At 40.8% G+C, this 21,213-nt stretch overlaps 2 protein-coding genes and 1 long non-coding RNA gene across 6 annotated transcripts; 1 reads left to right on the forward strand and 2 right to left on the reverse strand.

Moving 5' to 3' along the window:
- The first annotated feature begins 3,975 nt into the window (after positions 1-3,975).
- On the forward strand, positions 3,976-10,722 carry LOC135341793 (protein arginine N-methyltransferase 7-like). 2 transcript variants are annotated; one of them, XM_064538453.1, is made up of 11 exons: positions 3,976-4,195; positions 4,330-4,479; positions 6,079-6,291; positions 6,564-6,793; positions 6,914-7,134; positions 7,280-7,464; positions 7,591-7,737; positions 7,856-8,108; positions 8,343-8,422; positions 8,627-8,881; positions 10,456-10,722. In XM_064538453.1, exons 1-11 carry the CDS (start codon positions 4,055-4,057, stop codon positions 10,618-10,620), a joined length of 2,040 nt encoding a protein of 679 aa, XP_064394523.1. In that variant the 5' UTR covers positions 3,976-4,054; the 3' UTR covers positions 10,621-10,722. The 2 variants fall into 2 exon arrangements, with proteins under 2 accessions (XP_064394523.1, XP_064394524.1); XM_064538454.1 differs by lacking the exon at positions 10,456-10,722 and having other exon boundaries at positions 8,537-8,678.
- Positions 8,595-16,495, reverse strand: LOC135341795 (uncharacterized). Of its 2 annotated transcripts, none has more exons than XR_010396642.1 (3): positions 16,424-16,495; positions 8,787-10,792; positions 8,595-8,734 (listed from the first exon to the last, which is right to left on the reverse strand). It is a non-coding gene; the product is annotated as an uncharacterized LOC135341795 (long non-coding RNA). The 2 variants fall into 2 exon arrangements; XR_010396641.1 differs by having other exon boundaries at positions 16,387-16,479.
- A 59-nt stretch (positions 16,496-16,554) lies between these two features.
- On the reverse strand, positions 16,555-20,820 carry LOC135342079 (uncharacterized). 2 transcript variants are annotated; one of them, XM_064538758.1, is made up of 8 exons: positions 20,639-20,820; positions 20,390-20,421; positions 19,932-19,955; positions 19,787-19,840; positions 18,600-18,649; positions 18,401-18,466; positions 18,201-18,266; positions 16,555-18,066 (listed from the first exon to the last, which is right to left on the reverse strand). In XM_064538758.1, exons 3-8 carry the CDS (start codon positions 19,953-19,955, stop codon positions 16,641-16,643), a joined length of 1,686 nt encoding a protein of 561 aa, XP_064394828.1. In that variant the 5' UTR covers positions 20,390-20,421; positions 20,639-20,820; the 3' UTR covers positions 16,555-16,640. The 2 variants fall into 2 exon arrangements, with proteins under 2 accessions (XP_064394828.1, XP_064394829.1); XM_064538759.1 differs by lacking the exon at positions 18,201-18,266 and having other exon boundaries at positions 20,390-20,820.
- Between the last annotated feature and the right edge of the window lie 393 nt (positions 20,821-21,213).

Genomic DNA, 21,213 nt, shown 5'->3' on the forward strand with positions numbered 1-21,213 from the left:
TCTGAGGCTGTTTGAATTTGATAGTAGTCATTTCGATTTTCTCAGTAGACTGGCTATCCCATTTTAGCTGACTCAGCTCTTTCAGTCTAGCGATGACTTGTGCACAGAGGGCCAATAGTTTCGTATCTTCCTTGCAGGCTAAAGCACTTCTGGCGAAGCTCAGAGCACCCTCCATGCTCGTAATGGATGTTTTGTGATATTTTTTCTGTGTCCACAATTCATTGAGGTCTATCCTATAATACAAGCATCGTCAATCTCTTTGTGTAGTTTTTTACGCCTTGCTTCAAGTTGCTCTATCAAAAAATCAACCTTTTTATCGACTTGAGTTTTGAGTGGAATGGAAACTTCTGTTTTTTCCTTTTCAAGGGCAGAAATGTATTTCAAGTTGTCGTTGAACTCTTTCAATTTCGAATTTGTTGTTTTCACTACATCGTTGATACTTTGTTCCACTTCTTGTCTTGTTTTGCCATCGATGCTGCCAAATTCGTGGCCGTTGTGTAGCCCCACAATACACAGAATACAGGTCAAACTCATACAACCCTTACAGTAAAACTTTAATGGTTCTTCGGGATGAACAGTGCACGAGTACCTCATCTTTGACTGGGGCTCGATATCAAGGGGCTTTCCAGGAGTGATATTGACTGTCTTGTGATTTCGAACAGCTTTTACTCTTTTGTGAGCTCTCAAGCACTCGTCACACAAGTAGTCTGAGCAGGTGTGGCAGTACGCCACCGGTTTGTTGCTATCGTCACATTGCTCACAAACTGGTGTGGTTGTTGCAGCGGTTTTTTGATTAGCAAAGGTGCAATTGCCAGGGAAACCACGGAGACCATTGGTAGCAACCTGTGATGGTAGTGTTATTTAACAGTATAAAGGGCGTAATGATATAAAAGAAGAGAGGGCATGCAACAGCAAATTCAAATCGTAGGCAGATGAATGTGCATGAAGTGCTAAAAAATATTTTTAGCAGTTCAGCAAATTTACATTCATCCGTCCACGATTTGAATTGCTACAGGTCTGTAATATAGTCACTTGCATGCCCTCTCTTCTTTTATATGCCCTTGACAGTACATAGTTGCCGAGCGCCTCAGGGCAAGGCAACTAATACTGCATCGTATCTCATATGTACATGTATGTATGTATGTATGTGTGTGATGCTTCAGGAATGCGGAATTGGGTGTGTGGCTACTTTTGTATTACGTACCCCCAACTAGGGTTAGGGCCAAACGTCTTGCTACTCTTAGAAAGAGAAGGCATAGATCTTGAGAGACTAATTCTGACTAAATGTAATTACTAATTTTAGTTTATCATCTTCCATATATCCAGATCTCACTAGTAAGTCTACTCGTTCTTTTTCTAAAAGTGTACTTAACTATAACTCTGCGCGAGGCTTTTCATGCGTACGCGTATACCTTAGACTCGCCAGCCAGGCCTTACCCCGAGGAAGGGCTGGCTGGCAAGTCTACGTATACCTATAGCTATACATGTAGTTTGAGACAAGCCTAATACAGGTACATGTATTAGTGTACATTTCTATATAATAATGTACACATAGATCTATAAACTTTATCTTTTCTTTTACATCACATTGGGATACAACTAGCTAACAGTATCAAAAAATGATTGAAAAGAACAAAAAGCTTATGCGTATATAGCAGTGCTACTCTACGCACTAACTTGTCCATGTCCAAGCAGTGAGCCCTACCCTTTCTGATGTTTAGCGAGCCTGTTTAGCGAGCCCCACCCATCTGTCCTGCCCTTGTCAACAAGTGTCTAGCTTCTTTTTGGCTGTGTAGATCTATAAAATCAGTGCCCCCTCAAGGCAAGGGAGTTTATGAGGAGAATGCGGCGAGGAATGCTGAGTTTAATATAACTTGTAGCAGTTTTATTTATCAATACTGTGTCGAACTACTGATACTTCTACAAACACTGTGCACAACATAACATGACTCGCACGTGATAAAAAAAGGATAAAGTATTGTAAACTTACTAGTAATCTCCTATATAGTAAATATTAATCGTGACGTTTTAGGGGTGTGGTAATCGAACAATGACATAATATGATTCTAGCTAGTCGTTCACGTTCAACGTTCAGAGCTCAAAGAGCTGCTCACTGCACACTGATAGGAGACGATCTCTTCACAAAACTCATCTAAATACAAACAACAGTCGAGTTGATCCTCTTCACTTGCACTTTTTACCAAATTCTGTGCGTTGTGTAATTATGCGCAAACGTCATCAATTGAGAGTTGCTCACGTGCAATTGACAGGATGTCACGTTACTTTGTGCACAGTGTTTGTGTAAAAGTATCAGTAGTTCGACACTCTTCTCTTCTTATGCACTCTTGCTGTAATCACAGACCCAAGGTAAACTCATAACCCTAAAACCATCCTTTTGTGAGACCCCTGGAAACTTTTTCTATGCATTATACAACTCATATTTTTCTTGCAAGTATTAACCTGAAGATACACCACAATGACTAACTGATCCAGTCACACCCGTGGGCCGTGACACCGTATAATTCATTCTGAATTGGAGCCTCAAGTATATAATTGTTATTTATGACAAATCTGACAGAACCGCTTTGTTAATATAATACTTACAGGTTGTTTGCCTGGTCCTATTGTAATTGTGGGTCAGCTAGGAGGTCTAGTGTTTTCCAGTCCTAATGAATGAGCAAAATTGCAAACTGATGGGCAAATCTTCAAGTACAAAGAGCCTCATCATTACTTAGCCTACATCACTCTTCTAACAAGAATGGTTGCCTCGCTCCACAGCTATAAGCATGTAGATAATCTAGACTGTGGACCCCTACGTTTTCGTGGACTCTCTGAACTACATCAGCTTACCTGCTGATGTTAAGCTATCCTCTACACAGATAGTAAACTCCCCTAATATATAGATGCGCAGCTACAGGACATCAACAAAGTAAGTGCACAACTGGACTAAATACACAGTCTCCTTAATTATCAACACCACAAAAACAAATGTTCTACCGATCACACGATTTAAAAAAACCCTCTGTCTCACTCACAGTAAATTGTCAGCCAACCGTAGAATCTCTCGGACAACTTGGAGTCACTATTGCCTCGAACCTGCCATGGTCCTACAGCACATTACCATAACTGTGAAGTCATCAAATCCGACATGAGCTGGAGTAGATCTACTGAGCTGCAGCGTGTGGGACCCCCATCGATCCACCATAAAAAACAACCATGGACCGAATTTAATATTCGCATGCAATAATTATGTCAAAACTAAACAATGGAAATCTACGACACTCACTATTATTTTAATAAACACTGAAACGTATGAACCTTCATATCTCACCCTAGTTGGCCGTCCAACTAATCTCACCCATCTATGCCTCACCCTCCTCGACCTCATCTCTACTCTCGCATATGTCTCGGGCAGACACTTCTCTGAGTCTCAATCTCAAATTTTGTACGTATAGATCTAGTCTCATGAATCAGCCGCCGTTCTTTTGGAACCACCGTCTGAGCACTCTTGTCATCGTTTTATGTGCCAAGACGGAATTCCGTCTTGACCAATCAAATTGCAGAAGTCCAGTCAGGTGATGAACTTGGAGGCAGCAAAGAACTGCACTTTGCTCAACGCATTTGGATAATCATTACGCATGCATTACGCATGGTAAACACTTCATACATAGAAGCTGCTACGAAGCATAAGCAAGGCAAGCAGGGGTCCTTGGGCACAGATTTAGCACCACAGCAAAACACAAGTAGAGAGAGATGCCTTCGCTTGGCGATTTGTATAACAATTAGGAAATATGTGTGGGCGTAAGATCACGATTTAATTACATTCCATTGGTTTTGTGAGCAATCAACATTCCATTTTGAAATGACTTCATGACAAGAGTGCTCAGACGGTGGTTCCAAAAGAACGGCGGCTGATTCATGAGACTAGTATAGATCTAGATCTACATGTAGACTCTATGGCCGCCATAATAATTATATTGCGGCCTACGCCTCCTCGCCGGCCACGTGGACCAAAGATATAGGAGGGAGTAGATCTAGAGTGTAGCAAAAAAAGATGTTTAGTGGCTCTGTAAATCCAGTAACAGGGAAGCAGGAGTGGGTTCTCCAAGATACTGATGTGTGTACTGAAGAAGCAGATATATCTAGAGAGTTGGCAAGGTCTCAGTATGGGGACATGCTTCATGACAGGGAAAGGGTATGCTAGATCTAGTTCTTTTATCTGTGGTATTAAATGCATCTCTAGCTAGCTGGACAGAAAAAATGAATGTTGTGGAAATGAGAGTGTAAAACTTAGTATGCCTAGTTACTCATTTATTGCAATTTCCATAGAATCACATGTACTGCACAGCTCTGGAAAAAGCTATTGATGCTGTGAAGAAGCAAGGCCGTGAGCCTCATGTACTTGACATTGGCACTGGGACTGGACTGCTAGCTATGATGGCAGCTAAAGCAGGAGCCACCAGAGTTACGGCTTGTGAGGTGAGTACATGTACAAACAGTCAGGTCACTGTTGCAATGTTATTAAAAATTCACTTGTTATATGTAAGGTGAATATTTTCAGCTTGGTATTAGTGCCAACTTTTACGATTAAATTTAGATACTAATTTTTGTAGCAAGTCTAGCAATCACGAGCATCATAAAATATTAGTAAAACCAGTAGGTTTTACGTAGGATTGGCAGTGGGTTTGCCCGTGTTTAGCAATATTTCAATTATTTTGACTCATGTTCAAACTGTTCTATCTCTGCAGGGAAAGGCCACATCAAGAAACTGAATGGACAGATAGTTTATTTAGCCTTTTCTCTCTTTGCATCTCTCATTTCATAATCCATGAAAGTTTTAAATGTATGAATATTGTCATTTTAAAAATTGCACTATTTCGACGTTTCACCGCTCTTTGTCTGACTGACTAAGTAAGTAAGTAAGTAAGTGAGTAAGTTTCTTGCCCAGCATTTACTCCAAGTACAGCCCTCTCCAGGACATTCTGCACAGGGTTTCCAAACGGCTACAACCTGGATTACAAAGCGCTTCTTCAGATTTGCGATTGCTTCCACGAGGCAGATGACCTCCCAGTCTCTATTTCTCTTACCTAGACAATTCCGCCATCTTTAATGACTCAGCAATTGCAGATAGGCGTGGCTAAGAAACCGTGCGCCTAAAATCAGCTTTTCCAGAGCCTGGACCAGGAGGTGTTGCTTTTCTTCACACTGTTCAGCTCTAGCTCCCTTTCTCTGACAAGCATGCTATATGCACTGGCTATATATATCATGCTCTTAAAATGGCTGTCATTTAATACTGATTCACAAATTCAACATAATATCAAGGAATAATTATTACTCAGTATAATTATTAGTCCAGAGATATTCGAGAAGATATCTAATTAGTCCTGTCTTCTCTTGAACTTCTGTACTGCCTCTTGACGTTCCACTTGTATTGAAAAAGAAAGGGAATCCGACTAGAAAAACATTTGCAATGTGAAAAATTGCTAGGATTGGCCAGGGGAACCACAAAAAAGCGTGGAAACAAGAAATCCGACGAGAGCATAACTCCAATCCGTTACAACGTCATGAACATGTACAATACATAGTATATAGACTGTGTTCCAGGTCCATCTCTACCAGCTTCCATCCACCACATCATTCCATGCAGGCCACCAGTACGGTCCGTGCATGTTACTACGCATGGATGGACTGTGTGTACCTGTTCTCAACACTGCATGTATTAGGAACATCAATTCATCACAAATCATCATAATTATATGCGCACATTCCAAAATGGATGTATAATAAAAGGATTGGTCATCACCCCACCAGTAAAAATTGCGTATTTATATTATAATTATTGGCCGGGAAAACAACCATGGAGTACATGTGATTGACGTTGTAACGGATTGGAGTTATGCTCTCGTCGGATTTCTTGTTTCCACGCTTTTTTGTGGTTCCCCTGGCCAATCCTAGCAATTTTTCACATTGCAAATGTTTTTCTAGTCGGATTTATGTCACATTTTCTACAGATCATTTACATTGGTCTTTCACTGTGTAGTTTGGTACTTGCACTCTAATCTCCTCCCTTTTATGCAGGTCCTTAGGCCAATGGTGCGGATAGCTCGGCAGGTGATAGCCAGGAATGGTTTTGCTGACATCATCACTGTTGTTCCTAAACGCTCTACTGAGATGACTGAGGCTGATATGCCAGTGAGAGCCAATATTCTTGTCACTGAAGTGTTTGATACTGAGCTCATCGGGGAGGGAGCACTCGTTACCTTCAAACACGCTCACCAGCATCTCTTGGAGGTAATTTATATTCTGAGCAAGGCTGTGTTATTATTGGGTGTTGCTGGTACTCGTTTTGATTTGTGTGGGTGGGGTGTGGTCATTTTCACCATGTATCTTTTGTACATATTTGCTGTTATCTGGACCATGTACCAGTAGACAATCTCATGTGCAAAGTTGTACCAACGTAACAAACCATACTCCAACAAAGAAGCTTGTAACGTGAAGCATATTGCCCATCCTGTTTGCATTCAGTATTCATGAGAGGCGGCATGCTCCTTTCCCCCCTGCAGCCCGGGTGTGTGGTGATCCCGTCCTCCTCTAACATGTACGTGAGGTTGGTAGACAGTGAGTTCCTGTACAGTCAACACAAGCTGATGCCAGACAGAGTTCCTGGTGGGGTCAAACTACCGTCATCGTGGGAGGCATGTGCTGGGCATCCGTCTGTATGGGACCTGCATGTTGAAGAGATTGGTGTTCCAGGGCAGATGAAGACACTCTCAGACTCTGTAGAGATTATGAGGTGAGTTATAACTCAACCAAGCAAATTCAGATGACCTGTTACACATAATTATCCTCAAATTGTGTAGTACCGCCATCAGATACTACCGTTATAGTGCTGGGCACTGTTTAACACTTGCAGATTTCAGTTTGACGACCCAAACTTACCCACAACTCATTCTAACGTTGTTTCGATTCCCATCTCCTTCTTGGAATCCGGACGCTGCCATGGCCTGGTGGTTTGGTGGGACATTGATTTTGGTGGTTCTGTACTCAGCATGGACCCGTGGGACTATGGCCAGTGGAGAGACCATTGGTTGCAAGGCGTCTTCCTCTGGCCAGAGCCAATTCCTGTTTGCAAAGGTACAGAATTTATATAAGTCAGTGAGGCTCCTCTGGGACTGCCACCTATTCCTCAACCGCCGTAGACGGGAAAGGACATGTAACTAATTATATAGTCCAATGATGTAACTTATCAAAAAAGCATGTGCATAACTCGTTAATGCAGGTGAAGTACTGAATCTCACATTTCACCATGACGACTACTCCATCTGGTTTGGGATGGAGGGTGCCTCTGTGAGCATTGAACGACCACTTTGCACATGTGGTGTGCACACTGCATGCAGTAGAACCAGAGTGGGCTTGTACAATGACAAAGCAAAGACCACCTCATATTTATCCGCATTGAAGCAGGTCAGTCAGTGATTGGCTCCGATAAGACTTGCTTTTACTAACATCACTTGCTGTAATGGTACCTTCACTAACCATCAAGAAAAAATATAGAACATAATTAGTTAAGTGTGTCCTCTGTACCCGCAGGTATTGCATGGTAAGACAGCTGTGTGCTTTATAAGTGACGGCTCAATGTTACCACTTCTGGTTGCTAAGGAGAAAGGGGATTTCCCCTCTGTGAAGACCATCTACTCAGTAGAGAACTCACACCACTGCTCGAGAATGATCACTGAGGTAGAATTCAAATTCAGCCATTTTTGCTGTGAATTTAATTATTGGAGCATGCAGTAGATTGTGAAAGTGTTACTGTGACCATCCATTATATGGTTCCGTCTATTACACCTATGTACAGCTGTTAGAGGCCAACGAGCTATCCAGTGACATCATTTTGTTAAAGAAGCCAACTGGTGAGCTGACTCAAGAAGACTTCAAGATGGCGTCCAGTGAGCCTCACCTGGATGCAGTGGTGGGAGAGCCTTTCTTCTCCTCGAGTCTCCTCCCATGGCACAACCTCCACTACTGGTACTCACTGTGCAATCTACGGAAGTTCATGAAACCAGAGTGTGCCGTTGTGCCTGGTGTTATTGTGCTCAAAGCCATTGCAGGTATACATGTACATGTAATTACAATGACATCTCCCTGTTAAGACAACATTGTGATTTCTATATTATACAGGGTTTCATCTAGTGGGGAGGGGGGGGGGAGGGCAGGGGTCAACCTTCCCTTGTAGAATAATAAGTTCCAAACATCAATTTTTGTGGTTGACTCGGCCCAAAAAATTTGTTTTTGAGTGAGTCTTTAGATAATAATTCTAATAATAATTGTAAACATTTTTACAGTGAAGTTTGAGAACATGTACAAACTAAGGGAGCCGGTCGGAACTGTTGAGGGATTCAATATCTCAGAGTTCGATAAAGCTGTACGTTATTTATAGACTTCTGGACCTCACAAAAAGTACTGCATGTATTAATTTTTAACACGGCCGGCTATAATACTGTTTATGCAATTATCCTCATTCATTATTGTATTGCAGGAACAGCAACAGAGTACTATAGTTATGTAGGGCAGCTTACATGTGACATCCCTCCATGTGCCCCACCCTCTTCCACACCCACTCCTGCAGGTGGGCAAGCATACGACAACGGTGGAAGGGATAGAAGCAGAGCCTCATCATGTGTGGGAGTATCCCTCCTTTCATCGCAGTGATGTAGTCCCATTGATGTCCTTTGACCTTTCGACGATGATACAGGATAAAAGTAAAATTTCCAGCAATGGGAGCATACCTCTGACTGAATGCAGTGAGCCGTGTCATGGCGTGGTCATATGGATGGACTATGTGCTGGCCGATGGACACACTGTGACCACAGGGCTGCTTGAGGTATGTGTCTGAGCTTAAGTGTACCCAATGATCAATTTCCATGCTAACTAACTTTACCTAGTATTTTTCTACTACACTCAAAACAGTTCAGTTTACACTGCACAAAACTTGCATTGAACATTTGGAGACAATTTAGTTTCAAAGGAGGTGACTCCAAAGAATTGTATATGTTATCGTATAGCACAACATTTTCGAGGGGGTTAAATTTTCACTGTTCTCATGGGTTAGCAATCCTACACGAAAATTAATTCCACGAAAATGTGTAGAATTATCTGCTATAAAAGTACGATTTCAGGAATACTTCCAGTAAGCAGTCAACCCACGAACATTTTTCAATAAAAATTTTTTAGCGCTATATGGTATTATAGCCAGTGGACTCACTTTATGGAAACAGAGTCTATTGAAAGAAACCCAAAACCAATTGGCATGTGACAACATGTATAGAGAGTAGTACAGTATTTTAGCCGCACGAGGAATACGGTAAAGCTGACTGTGTGTATGTGTGTGTCTGTCTGTCTGTCTGTGTGTCTGTTCCAGCTGTAACTGCTCAACGGTTGCAATGCGACGAAAACTAACAGCTTCTATAGGCTTCTAGCCACATTCTCTTGGATTTTGATTCGTGGATTAGCAAACTAAAGCTTCTTTCTCAAGTTATGGCTAGTTTGACTCACATTGAAGGCTGTTGCAGTCTCTTCAGAATCTTTCATAGCATCATCTGTTCGCACAAACTTTCTATTCAACTTACGAATTAGCCTTGCACTAAAGCGCTAAGCTTTTTGTTAGCTACAGAAGTCAGAAAGAGCTGCTAAAGAAGCTAGCTAATTTATTAATTTTTATGAACTTGCAGACACACCCCTTATAATCTTATTCCTGGATGTAATGCGCATGCGCGCTCAATACCACGCGTAAGAGAATCCATTTTGAACCCCAGATCCTGGCAAAATCTTCTTCTTTGTTGAGGTCCTGGTAAGCCACAAACCAACCTTTTCTGATAACTCCTTTTAGACTGCTTGTTATAGATACTACTTTCTGTGATTGAATTCTGTCTCTTTAATATACTTATCTCACAGACTACTGACTATGCCTTTGACAAAGGTTTGCTCCCACTGTTTGGCTACAGGCCATTAATTTAAGACGATCAGTATGCACTATTAACTGTGGACACCCCTTTCTTGTGAAACAATTAAAGCACATTGCAAATTATTTGGATCCACTCTCCTATAAATAACACTCTACTACTATTGAGCGAAAGCAAAAACATGGCGAGAGGCATTAGCAAGCAACACTCATTATAATAGCCTTCTATTAGCTCATTGTTCGAACTGAACGATATGTTATCGTGGATTGTGCATCGTGGTTATAGGGATTTTACTGCACAGTGAAGATGTTGCCATAAATCCCTAGTAACCAATAATTCTACGTGGTTGGCTGTTATTTTACTGATATGATTTTACAAGTATAGAGAATTAAACACTTAATGAATAGCACAGTTAACCATGGGCAGTTCCTAAGTAACTGTAGGGTATGCGATTACAACTGGCCTGAGCATCACAATCATGTGTCTTATCATGCAGCATCCCAAAACGAACGAGAAGCTGGTGTGGGACCCCAACTACAAACAAGCTGTCTACTTCCTCATTCCCAAGTATACCAGTCAAAGTCTTGTCAGTATCAGCTACTCAGTGTGCTTCTCTACCGCAAGTGGAGAGATCAGCTTTGAGTTCATTGGTATACACTGATCAAACGCGTGACAATGCTTTTCATGTGTACATATTACACATCAATTTCATGTTTTGTTCACTCGTGCTCCTAATTAAAGATATCTTATTTCCATGCTTTTATTTGCATGAACAACGTGCGTGGTGAGATGGAGGAGGGCATTGTAGCACAGGCAGAAGTCCTGGATCAATGCTGGGGGGGGGGGGTCGTATATCGGTAATCATATATCATATAGAGTGTAATCGATCAGCAAAATTGAACAGTACAAGTCATCATATTAATCAGTTCAATATTGGCCCACAAGCTAGAGTCTAATACACGACACCAGAAATAAATGCACACCTGTTCGCCCCGCCTTCCCCCCTCCCCCATATGAGTAGGGTTTGACAAATTATGCTAACATAATTTTTGGAATAATAGGGAGACCTTTAGGAACTAGCATAATAGGGCACTAAACTAGCATAATTTGACCCTCAGAGTCTGGTAGACCTAATTTCTATATATCTTATAATGTAGCTAGGCATCTATTACAATAGATCTGTACGCACTAGGCAGGCATGCACTTCACCCTCTGACCTGTCGACGTTAAACAGAATACTGTAACTCTGCTATCTCTTGCTGGTTTTGTGGCCATTGGGATTTTAGCTTTCTGTAATACAACTACAAATAAATTGTCTTTTTAGAATTAGAAACATAAAAGGGAGGTATTTCTCGGACACAATTTAGCAATTAAGGCGCGGTTGTTTATTGAGGGTTGATCATGCACGTAGACTGAATGCTTCTGTTTCCAATTCTCTCTATGAACAAATCTAGTATCGGGGCCAGACCTAATAGCTCGGGGGTAAAATTAAGTGTATAAGCTAGGACTTTTCTCCTCTTCCCCTCTGAGAAAAGGTCTGGCCCCCAGACTCACAGTTCAGCTACCCCCCAATCTATAGTGCGCTTAATGTGCCTACCGCGAGCGCTTAGATTTAAGCGAGCAGGTGACCCTTCTCGGCCAGAGGAGGTACGACAACATCATGTGCGTGGACAATGGAATGTCAATTAACACGCAACAAAAATGCTGATGAGGAGGGGCCGTTATCTTGCAAGACCACACCCACTCTACTTTTTGCTGTTGATTGAAATTTCAATTTCCATGCGCGTGATGTTGTCGTACCTCCTCTGCTTCTCGGCCACTAGGCCTAGACAAATTAAGCTTTTTTTCATTTTTTTTATTTTGCCTATTGACTACCGTATAGCTGGTAATTTTCGTGGGGCAAAATATTCGTGGTTTTCGTGGTTGGAGGTCTGACCACGAATATTTTACCCACGAATGAAGCGACCTTGTCTACCTTTACCTACAATCCAAGCAGCAACCACGAAAATATTATCCACGAAATGTCTCAATATTTCTGAACCACGAATATTTTGTCCCCCGAAAATTACCTGCTATACGGTATTCTCAAAAAGTCAGCCTATATTGAATCGAGGCTAGCACTATACGTATCTGAGGTAGCCTCGTTCCGCTAGTATTTTTCAACTTAAAAAAAATCGGCCCGGGACTGAGGTTATACCTGAGATAGCATTACAGAAAGTGAAATGTAATCCTCTAGTGCCGAAAGACCTCCCTGCCTGCCTAGTCTAGTGCTTACAGCTATTGTAGATGTCTATCTAGCTACATTATTTAATAGCCTCCTTTGCAGCCTCTCCTTTTTCTGTTCTTTGTCACACAGGTAAGAATTGGAGGAACAAAGAAAGAGGTTCTTTCTTTCTTTGTTCCTCCAATTTTTACCGTCTTATTGACCTGTATGACAAAGAACAGAAAAAGGAGAGGCTGCGAAGGAGGCTACTACATTATAAGATGTGAAATTAGGTCTACCAGACTCTGAGGGTCAAATTACTCAATTATGCTAGTTGCTAGAAGTCTCCCAAAAATTATGCTAGCATAATTTGCCAAGCCTTATCGGCCACCGTACAGAAGTCATGTGACATATTTCGCCCACGTAAATTCGTTATAGTTGGGCTGTGTCTATGTTGTGTTAAATAAACCACGGACATAACCCACACGATAGATGATACTACGGTGGCCCTGAAGGTCGCGCTATGTGCTATGCGCTCTGCGACAACTTCCAATGCGTCTTCATACACTCCTGGTCATACGTGATGTGCTATGACGATTTCCAATGCGTCATACAATGTGTTATGCACTACGGTAAAGCATTATTTTATTGTGTCCTGCCTGATGTCCTGCTGCCTATCAATTAAGGTTCCTTCACAAGGCCCTAATACCCATTAATCACGAGGCTACTAATACAATAAAAGACAGATGAGCTCCAACATAAAATCCAGCATTTCAGTGGAAGAGACGATTCTGAGGCAAAGTGTCCACTGTGACAGTACTTGGCAAAGTTTACATGACTCAATATTATTAGCACAATATCAGTACAGAGTACTAATACAATAAATGACAGATGAGCTCCAACATATAATCCAGCATTTCAGTGGAAGAGACGATTCTGAGGCAAAGTGTCCACTGTGACAGTACTTGGCAAAGTTTACATGACTCAATATTATTAGCACAATATCAGTACAGAGTACAATACATTCATGATCTTAGTGGCACACCTGCCTGATCGCGATGAGAATCCTGTGCAGCATTGAAACTGGGCAGACTCGACTCTGACTGCTTTTTATAGCTGAACAGTTCAGCCGTGTGGAATATGTCTTTCAGTGGTGTAGGAAGTAATTTCTCAATAGGGGGGGCTCTAGTTTTTTGAATGCAAAAAAAGTACGCGCCTATCTACGTAGTGCAGCTTGATAAGTCATCTCTACCATCTCTACTTAATAGCCTAGAAAGATTGAGGGGCTCCAGCCCATGGAACCCCCTCCCCCCTTCCTACGCTAATCACAATGGTAGGTAGCTAGATCTAGTTTTTACTGCTCACTTCTTTCTCCCTCCTTCAAGGTTGAGAAACGAGAGTCTTCTCATACAGCATAGATACAAGATACATTAGTGTAGTTCAAAGAGGTTCGGAGTGTTCGAACCACACCTAACACCTGTAGAACACTCTCACCAAGTGTTTGCTTGTTCATTAGTGTAGTTCGGAGGGGTCGCAGGTCTTTGCAAAGGCCTTACAGTGAAGGAAACCTTGATTGGTGGGCAGCCTTATGCAGGCAGCAGGACACAATGAAAGGGTTCACATAAAGCGCATAGCGCTTAGCACATCACGCACGACCCATTGGAATCGTCGCATAGCACATCACGCATGACGCATAGGAGGTTGTCGCATAGCGCATACTGCATGGAGTTTGCAGAATCTTTGCAACACACTAGTAAAAGCGTTGAGCGTTCCTTATATATTCTTAAAAAAAATATATATATGTATACTATTTAAATGTATGAGCGTTTCCCATATAAGGAACGCACAGTGCTCAACACTTTTATGCAAAGATTCTGCAAACTCCAGTAGCACATAGCATGACCAGGCCAGCGAGTCTATTTTGCTGATAGTCAAGTCATATGCAGTGACCAATGTTTGCTTAGAGGGACCACAAACACAAACATGAACGTACCTCTGTGCATGTACAGTGCATGGTTTGCAGAACATGCAGTTGTCATATTAAACTCAGTATAGTAGTATAGGGTGACTCTCAAGTGTGTTGTTCTGTTCACACTATACTAGACCTCCCACATGAATCATGGCAGCAACTTCATGTGTTGAGCTGTACCACCTTTAATTAACCCTCTGAATACTCCCACAAGAAAGTACTGAGAGTAGTTCAATTCTTTAATATTCTGAATCAACGCTGCATGTGCAGTAAATTTGAATTTGACAGTAATTATATACTGATATATACGTACGTATACTCAGTGCCTCCTCCTGCTAACATAATTATGCCTACACCATAATTATTCTGAGGATTTATTAAAAGTGATAGGCAGTGCAGTACAGCTCATGACAGCAACTACAAAAGAGGACGTGAACTGATCATGATTCATGAGAGGAAAGGTACGTACATGACCACAAAACCACAACACACTGGAGAGCCACCACAGGAGGTTGGAAGGAAGTTGAGATCACGTGCAAAAATATCGCTATAAATGTGCTGAGTCGGCGCTATTTTTGTGTCTAGTCAGCAGTTTAGTTGTACACAAGATATCAAGAGCTAGACTGGAAACCACTCCCCTTCTCTCGGGAGAAAGGGACTGGCAAGCTGCCGTGTTAAGAGTTGTCCCAGTGCGTGAAGAATCTCACGCTGCCATAGAGCCCAGAGCGAAGGGAGTGGTTCCAGTCTAATCAAGAGCTAGAGATGAGCAGCCTAGTAAGGCCAAGCAAAGTCAATTTGTAGTTTCTCAGGCTATTATTCCTAAAATAGCATGAGGCAATTGATAAATGATAATGATATTCATAGAATTTTAATTGAAAACACACCCCTAACTTCCTCAATAAGCGGAAGTGCATGATTTTTACTCATGCCAAAAAACCATACAAATTTATCCTTTTCTTTTCTTTTAGTGCCTTTTATTTGAGGTCACGTGATATTTAACTTTTTTGTAAAGCTGCCAATTTCCAAGCGCGAGGGCCTTTTGCCTTTGCTACTTTGCTATTCTTTTACAGTACTTTTGCTGATGTACATTAATTCTCTTACTTATCCAGCTGGTTGATCAGTTTAATAGTGAGTTTTTTTAGCAAAGAAATGCTATAATAGTCATTACCCAATGCTGCCGCGCCCCTGGAGGCCGGGGTGGTCACATGCACACAGACCAGTGGGCACTTGTCAAAAGGTCAAGGGTTAGTCGTTGTTCAAATAATTACGATTAATCAGAGGAACCACACTGGATCATACGTACATGCTCGTAATGATAGACTGCAACCTAGATTTAGTTGTGCAGTCCACTGATGACTCCCGGCACAATAAACATAGGGGAAGAAAAGGTCTAGACCTTCTGGGCCACATGCGCCATCTACAGGGGATTTTGCTATAAAACCAATTTGCACATGGCGTGATGCACATTATTTTTTCACTAACTGCATATCGTATTGCTAGAATGTTTTGTGAGCCATATGTGAACTTTGCGAGTGTTGATCAATTCCCAAAATAAAATCCCAAAACCTCAATTAGTACTAGGACACACAATCCGGTAGATCAATTTTTCTGCTGATTTGGCTTATTCACAAAGGTCAATTTTTCTGCTGATTTGGCTTATTCGCAAAGGCCATCCGCAAAATAATTATTCTAGCAATACGAATAACTATTTCATGTGTACGTCTGGTTATAGCGTACTTTATTTTCTGGGCTAGTTAGATCCTGTCGGTGTGTATTGTGTGCGCATATAGCTCTATACCCCCCAATACACTCACTAACACACAGCTTCACTCTTAGTTGGGCGGAGCCTGACCGTCCCTGACGGGAGGTAGGGTTTCAAGCCTATTATACTCCATTATACTCCATTATGTGTGTTTTTTGGGTGCCTTTTCGCTTAGGGAGAGATTTCAAGTAAAATTTTCGGCTAAGGTCTAATTTTTTTACACATGTATTGTTAATAAATTGTATATCTTTTGGTAGAAGCAATTTTTCCAGAAACACTTTACTTACAGAGATAATAATTGATGTTATATACATTTTTTTTACGATCATCCCCGTTTTCACCTAAATGATTTTCCACTCTTAACAATTATTTTTTAGAGAAATAATTTTGAATATGTTTGTAGCGTATTCATTCACCTACACGTACAATGGTATCAGCACAATTTCTTAGAAATGTTCCGATCTCAAGATACACTTACAGTTGTACTACTCACCCTATGGCTCCCTAGGTTACAGGCACTATACATGTACCTCTATTATTTATTTCCTACGTTAGGCCAGTGTTCGTCAATGTCTTGTTTCTGGTTTGGAAATCACCTTATGATCATTATTCATTATTGTGACATCACTTCCTGTAAAACCCCATTTCCTGTTAATTAAAATAACCACACTGGATATACAATAAAACCACAAATATGAATGCTTGGAATTGAGCCAGGGTTTTATGGCCAAAATAAATAATATAAGTTCACAGTTGTCTACCTTCTAAAACTTCCTGTATTGTTTTTGTGTCTTGTGGTAAGCAATTTAGTAGCGACTGGTCATACACGCCTTTCGTAATGAGGGATGCTATAAATTTATTGTCTCTTATATAAAATGGTTCCGTCTCCCATTCTCTGTCATGGTAGTCTTTATCTTTATCTTTTGTTAGTATTGAGGCGACTAACCACCCCAGCTGAAAATAGTCGGTTTGCACACCAGTGTCCAGAGATACACCTTTTGGAAATGTGTACATACAACTTTCAGTGACATTGAAGTACGAGAATAACGCATCTACTGAAACGGCTCGATCCAAGTCAACAAGAATTGGTTCGTGGTTAGAGTTAAATAAAATGTTTTCTAATCGGATATCGTTATGTGAAATATCTCGATCGTGTAATTCCTTCAGCGCAACCTGAATTCCTTTGACCAATTCCCTACAGCAATGTTCCGCTTCGCAATCGAACATGTGGTCGTACTTCAAAAATGTGTATTGTATAACAAATACCCGAGGACAAAATCTAAACCAAGCAACTTTGGGATTATAAACATGTGCCGGGGGGTCTTCTTCAAAAATTTGCATTACCAACTGCAGGGATTCCCGTTCCTCAGATTGGTATAACAACTTGAACACCTTATCACCTGACTTGACAACCAGGTGTGTTTTCGACAACAGTTGATTTTGTGGCTGTTCAAATAGTGACAAGTCACTTGGAGATAACTTCATGAAGTAAAACGTTTTTGACGACAATTTGGGCAGTCTATGGCAATTTAAACTGATTATTTCTTTGAGCCTCGTAATTCCATTGTCAATGTCTGAGAATCGTGTTTCAGTTACTTTAAAAAGTAAGTTGCTCCATTCAACTACAATTTCAATGATACAGTTTTGGCTGTATGTGTTTGGAATGGCAAACACTGTTACTGATGTGATATCAGTGCTGTTTTCACGAAAATTTCTTAGCAAATTAGTAGCGCCTAAAATTGCCTTTTGCTCCGTCCAAAACATAGGAGACGATTGCACTTCGCACGTTAAAGCGATTTTTTCTTCTTCGTTTTTGTTGTAGATGATTATGTCTGGTCTTTCTTTTGATGAAGACTGAAAATCCGCCATTTCACTTAATGGTGGTATTTCAACATTACTTTTCACGCCCCATTTCTTCAAAAGATGACAATCTTTTAGGATTTTCTTAAAACATTTGACTGCAACAGCATCGCTGTCTTCCTTTTTTGTTGAGTCAATCGGTTTGTTTTTCAACCCTAAAAAATTGTGTATATCCAACAATGAATACATCTTCAATTGCACTCCTCTGACTACTTTGTAGCAAGACAAAGAGGATAGATTAAAAACTTTCGACACAGCACTCAAGGATGCTTTTGACTGTACAGCGGAGGAGCTGGATCTTGATGTTTGATGCCTGCACAAACATAACACAATACAAAATATAAGTTGAGGTGTCATTTGTCCCTAAAAAAATACTCCTGCTGTTTTGAGACAGACAGGACAAATAATTACGTTACTTCTAAAACACTAGTAAAAATGTTGTTTTACCTTGTTGAGACTTTCGACACAGCACTCGAGGATGCTTTGCTCTGCACATCGAAGCTAGATTTTGACCTGCACAAACATAACACAATACAAAATATAAGTTGAGGTGTCATTTGTCCCTAAAAAAATACTCCTGCTGTTTTGAGACAGACGGGACAAATAATTACGTTACTTCTAAAACACTAGTAAAAATGTTGTTTTACCTTGTTGAGACTTTCGACACAGCACTCGAGGATGCTTTGCTCTGCACATCGAAGCTAGATTTTGACCTGCACAAACATAACACAATACAAAATATAAGTTGAGCTGTCATTTGTCCCTAAAATACTCTAATCTCACTGTTTTGAGACAGACGGGACCAATAATTACGCTACTTCTAAAACACTAGTAAAAATGTTTTACCTTGTTGAGACACTAGAGGTTTGCGTTTGAGTTTGAGTTGTTGGGTTGAGCTGTAGGAAACAATTATAGCATCTAAAACCTTCATACTAATAAATTATTGACCTGCAAGATGTGATCACTTAAAACATTGTACATCATTGAGGCAACTATATATTGTAGGCCGTTAGTATTGTTACTTATCAATGTCTGTTTCTTAGGCTTTTTAGCTGGTGAAGGTAAAGATTTGGTGAAGGTAAAGATGAACACTAAATAGAAACAAGGGCTTATACAAAGGAGAGGGCATGCAACTCACCCTATTCTCAGAATCATCCATTAAGCTATTTTTAGAACTACCCACAAAACGCGCGTAACCTTTGACCGCACAAGGTAAATCAAGGTTTTACTTACCAACTTTCCAATCAAGGTTTTACCATAGATTGAAAAGGAAGGGGATTGGAAACGACCAGGCCTCCCTGTGTAAATGGTTGAAACACTCCGCGTTATGATTTCGCAATCGCGATTATTTTTGTTTTGACCGTACTCTGGTTGTATTTCAACTGTTTCTAGCTCTCCTATCCACTAGCGATCACTCAGAGGCTGGGAGGTTACTCTAGAGAAGTAAGTTTACACCACTGACAAGCTCTAACTTGTCTAAGTCCGCTGTCTTTACTCTGTTTTTAGTTTTTGTTGAGTATAGCTTGAATTACTCCATGTCAACTTTTCTCTTTCCCTGCTGCGAAGCCTAAACAGCAAAAGACATTGCTTGACTTGGTTATTATGTATCTAAGTGCTATATAGAATGGTTTCATGCCATGGATAAGCTTTACTGTTCATAAACGTTTGCAGTATAGTCCTTCAAACTGCTCATGTATACTTTTAGAGACACCACGGGCCTTGACCTCCCACGACTTCATAGTAAAAGCTATTCCTTCTTTTATAGCATTTATTTGTTTAGTGATAGTGGTTGCGTTGCTTAGTCGACCTTTTAGAGCTCTATTCTCTTTACTTTTTAGAATATTCAACATTAAAAGTGATCAATTTCACCATTTCTATGTACAACACATTGTATGGCAGCCAAGACAGGTAATGAGCATGCTGACTATAAAATAATCCCTTTGTAGTTTTAGCCATGCCCTATAACGCGGAGTGTTTCACGCAAACATTTTCGTTTCCAATCCCCTTCCTTTTCAATCTATGGTTTTACTTACCAATTTCTGTTTCTTAGGCTCTTTACATGTACTTGTTGAAGGTAAAAATGAACACTAAATAGAAAGGAAAGTATGATCAAGAGCAGATAGGGGATGGAGCGTCACACATCTACACATCTACACACATTCACATAAAAAAAAGTACCTTTCTCTTGTGGCTCAAACTCATCTGCACAGAAGGAAAACACAGTTCGGTAAACAAAACAGCAAAGGAAAGTATGATCAAGAGCAAATAGGGGATAGAGTGTCTTAATACTAGATACGTAACTACTGAAGCCTCTCAAAAAGAGAGGTGACAGAGGTTGTTGTTTAGACGTTACATGTCAGCATTGCAACAAAGTTTGAGTGGTCTACATAACGGACACCTTCGGGGAACAAAGTTTTGGCTACAGAGGTGGCCTTTGATAATCACTATCATCTAGTTACTTTCATATAACTACTAACCCTTTACCACTACGTACGTGCATGTATACATGTACATGTATATACGCTCAATAGGTACTTTTTACCATTACATGTCCTGTATGCCCAATAGTAACTCAATCTCTTATTTATACCCCAATAGGTGCTAAGTCAGGTACGTACACATGTAGTAAAGCTGACCTGAACTTTCCGAAGGAGTCAACCACTTTTTTCTGTGTAAGGACAGGAGAACATTAGAATTACCAAAACAAAAAAACACGTGCAGCACTGACGTAGCACGCACATAAACAATACACGAACAGCTAAGGAGAGAGCCACAGTGTTTTCTTGGCTTGCTAGCTAAAGCTCTAATACAAGTGAGGTGGAACAGTATGCAGTTCACACTATCTGATCTTTTACAGGAGTCTGGCATGTAGGTATGGTACCTACATGCCAGACTCCTGTTCAATCCAGGAAGAGAAGCTTTATCTCCGTAGATCTAGTGCTTTGGCTAGGAGAAATCTTAGTAGAGATTTTAAATCATAAGCAGGTGCAATGATCAATGTTGTACAGCTTGGAGTGAGGAAGAAGTCAAACTGCTCATTTCCAGTAGCTATCTGTGAAACTGCTGACTAGACACAAAAATAGCGCCGACTCTGCGATATTTTTGCACGTGATCTCATCTTCCTTCCAACCTCCTCTAGCTCTAGCTCTGCATCTGACTCTGAGTCTCGCTCTGAGTACGAGTATGGCAACTCTGATGGCAACTGTATAATATCTATGGTTCTGCACACCACTTAGTCTCGCGAGCAGACTTGTCCTTGAGGGGTAGCTAAAAGGTTGTGCAGTGTTACAGCCAAATCAGAAAAAGTTGTGAACTGTATATAAAGTTGGAGGGCCCCCCCCCCCCCCAACACATTAAACAACACAAGAAAGTGAACTGTCTTTTCCAATATACGGTAACACACAATGTAAGTGCTAACTAATTGTAAGCAAGGTGTAAACATTGTCTTTCATAAATACAG

This window comes from Halichondria panicea, chromosome 9 (genome assembly GCF_963675165.1).
Source record: "Halichondria panicea chromosome 9, odHalPani1.1, whole genome shotgun sequence".
In the NCBI taxonomy this organism is placed as follows: domain Eukaryota; kingdom Metazoa; phylum Porifera; class Demospongiae; order Suberitida; family Halichondriidae; genus Halichondria; species Halichondria panicea.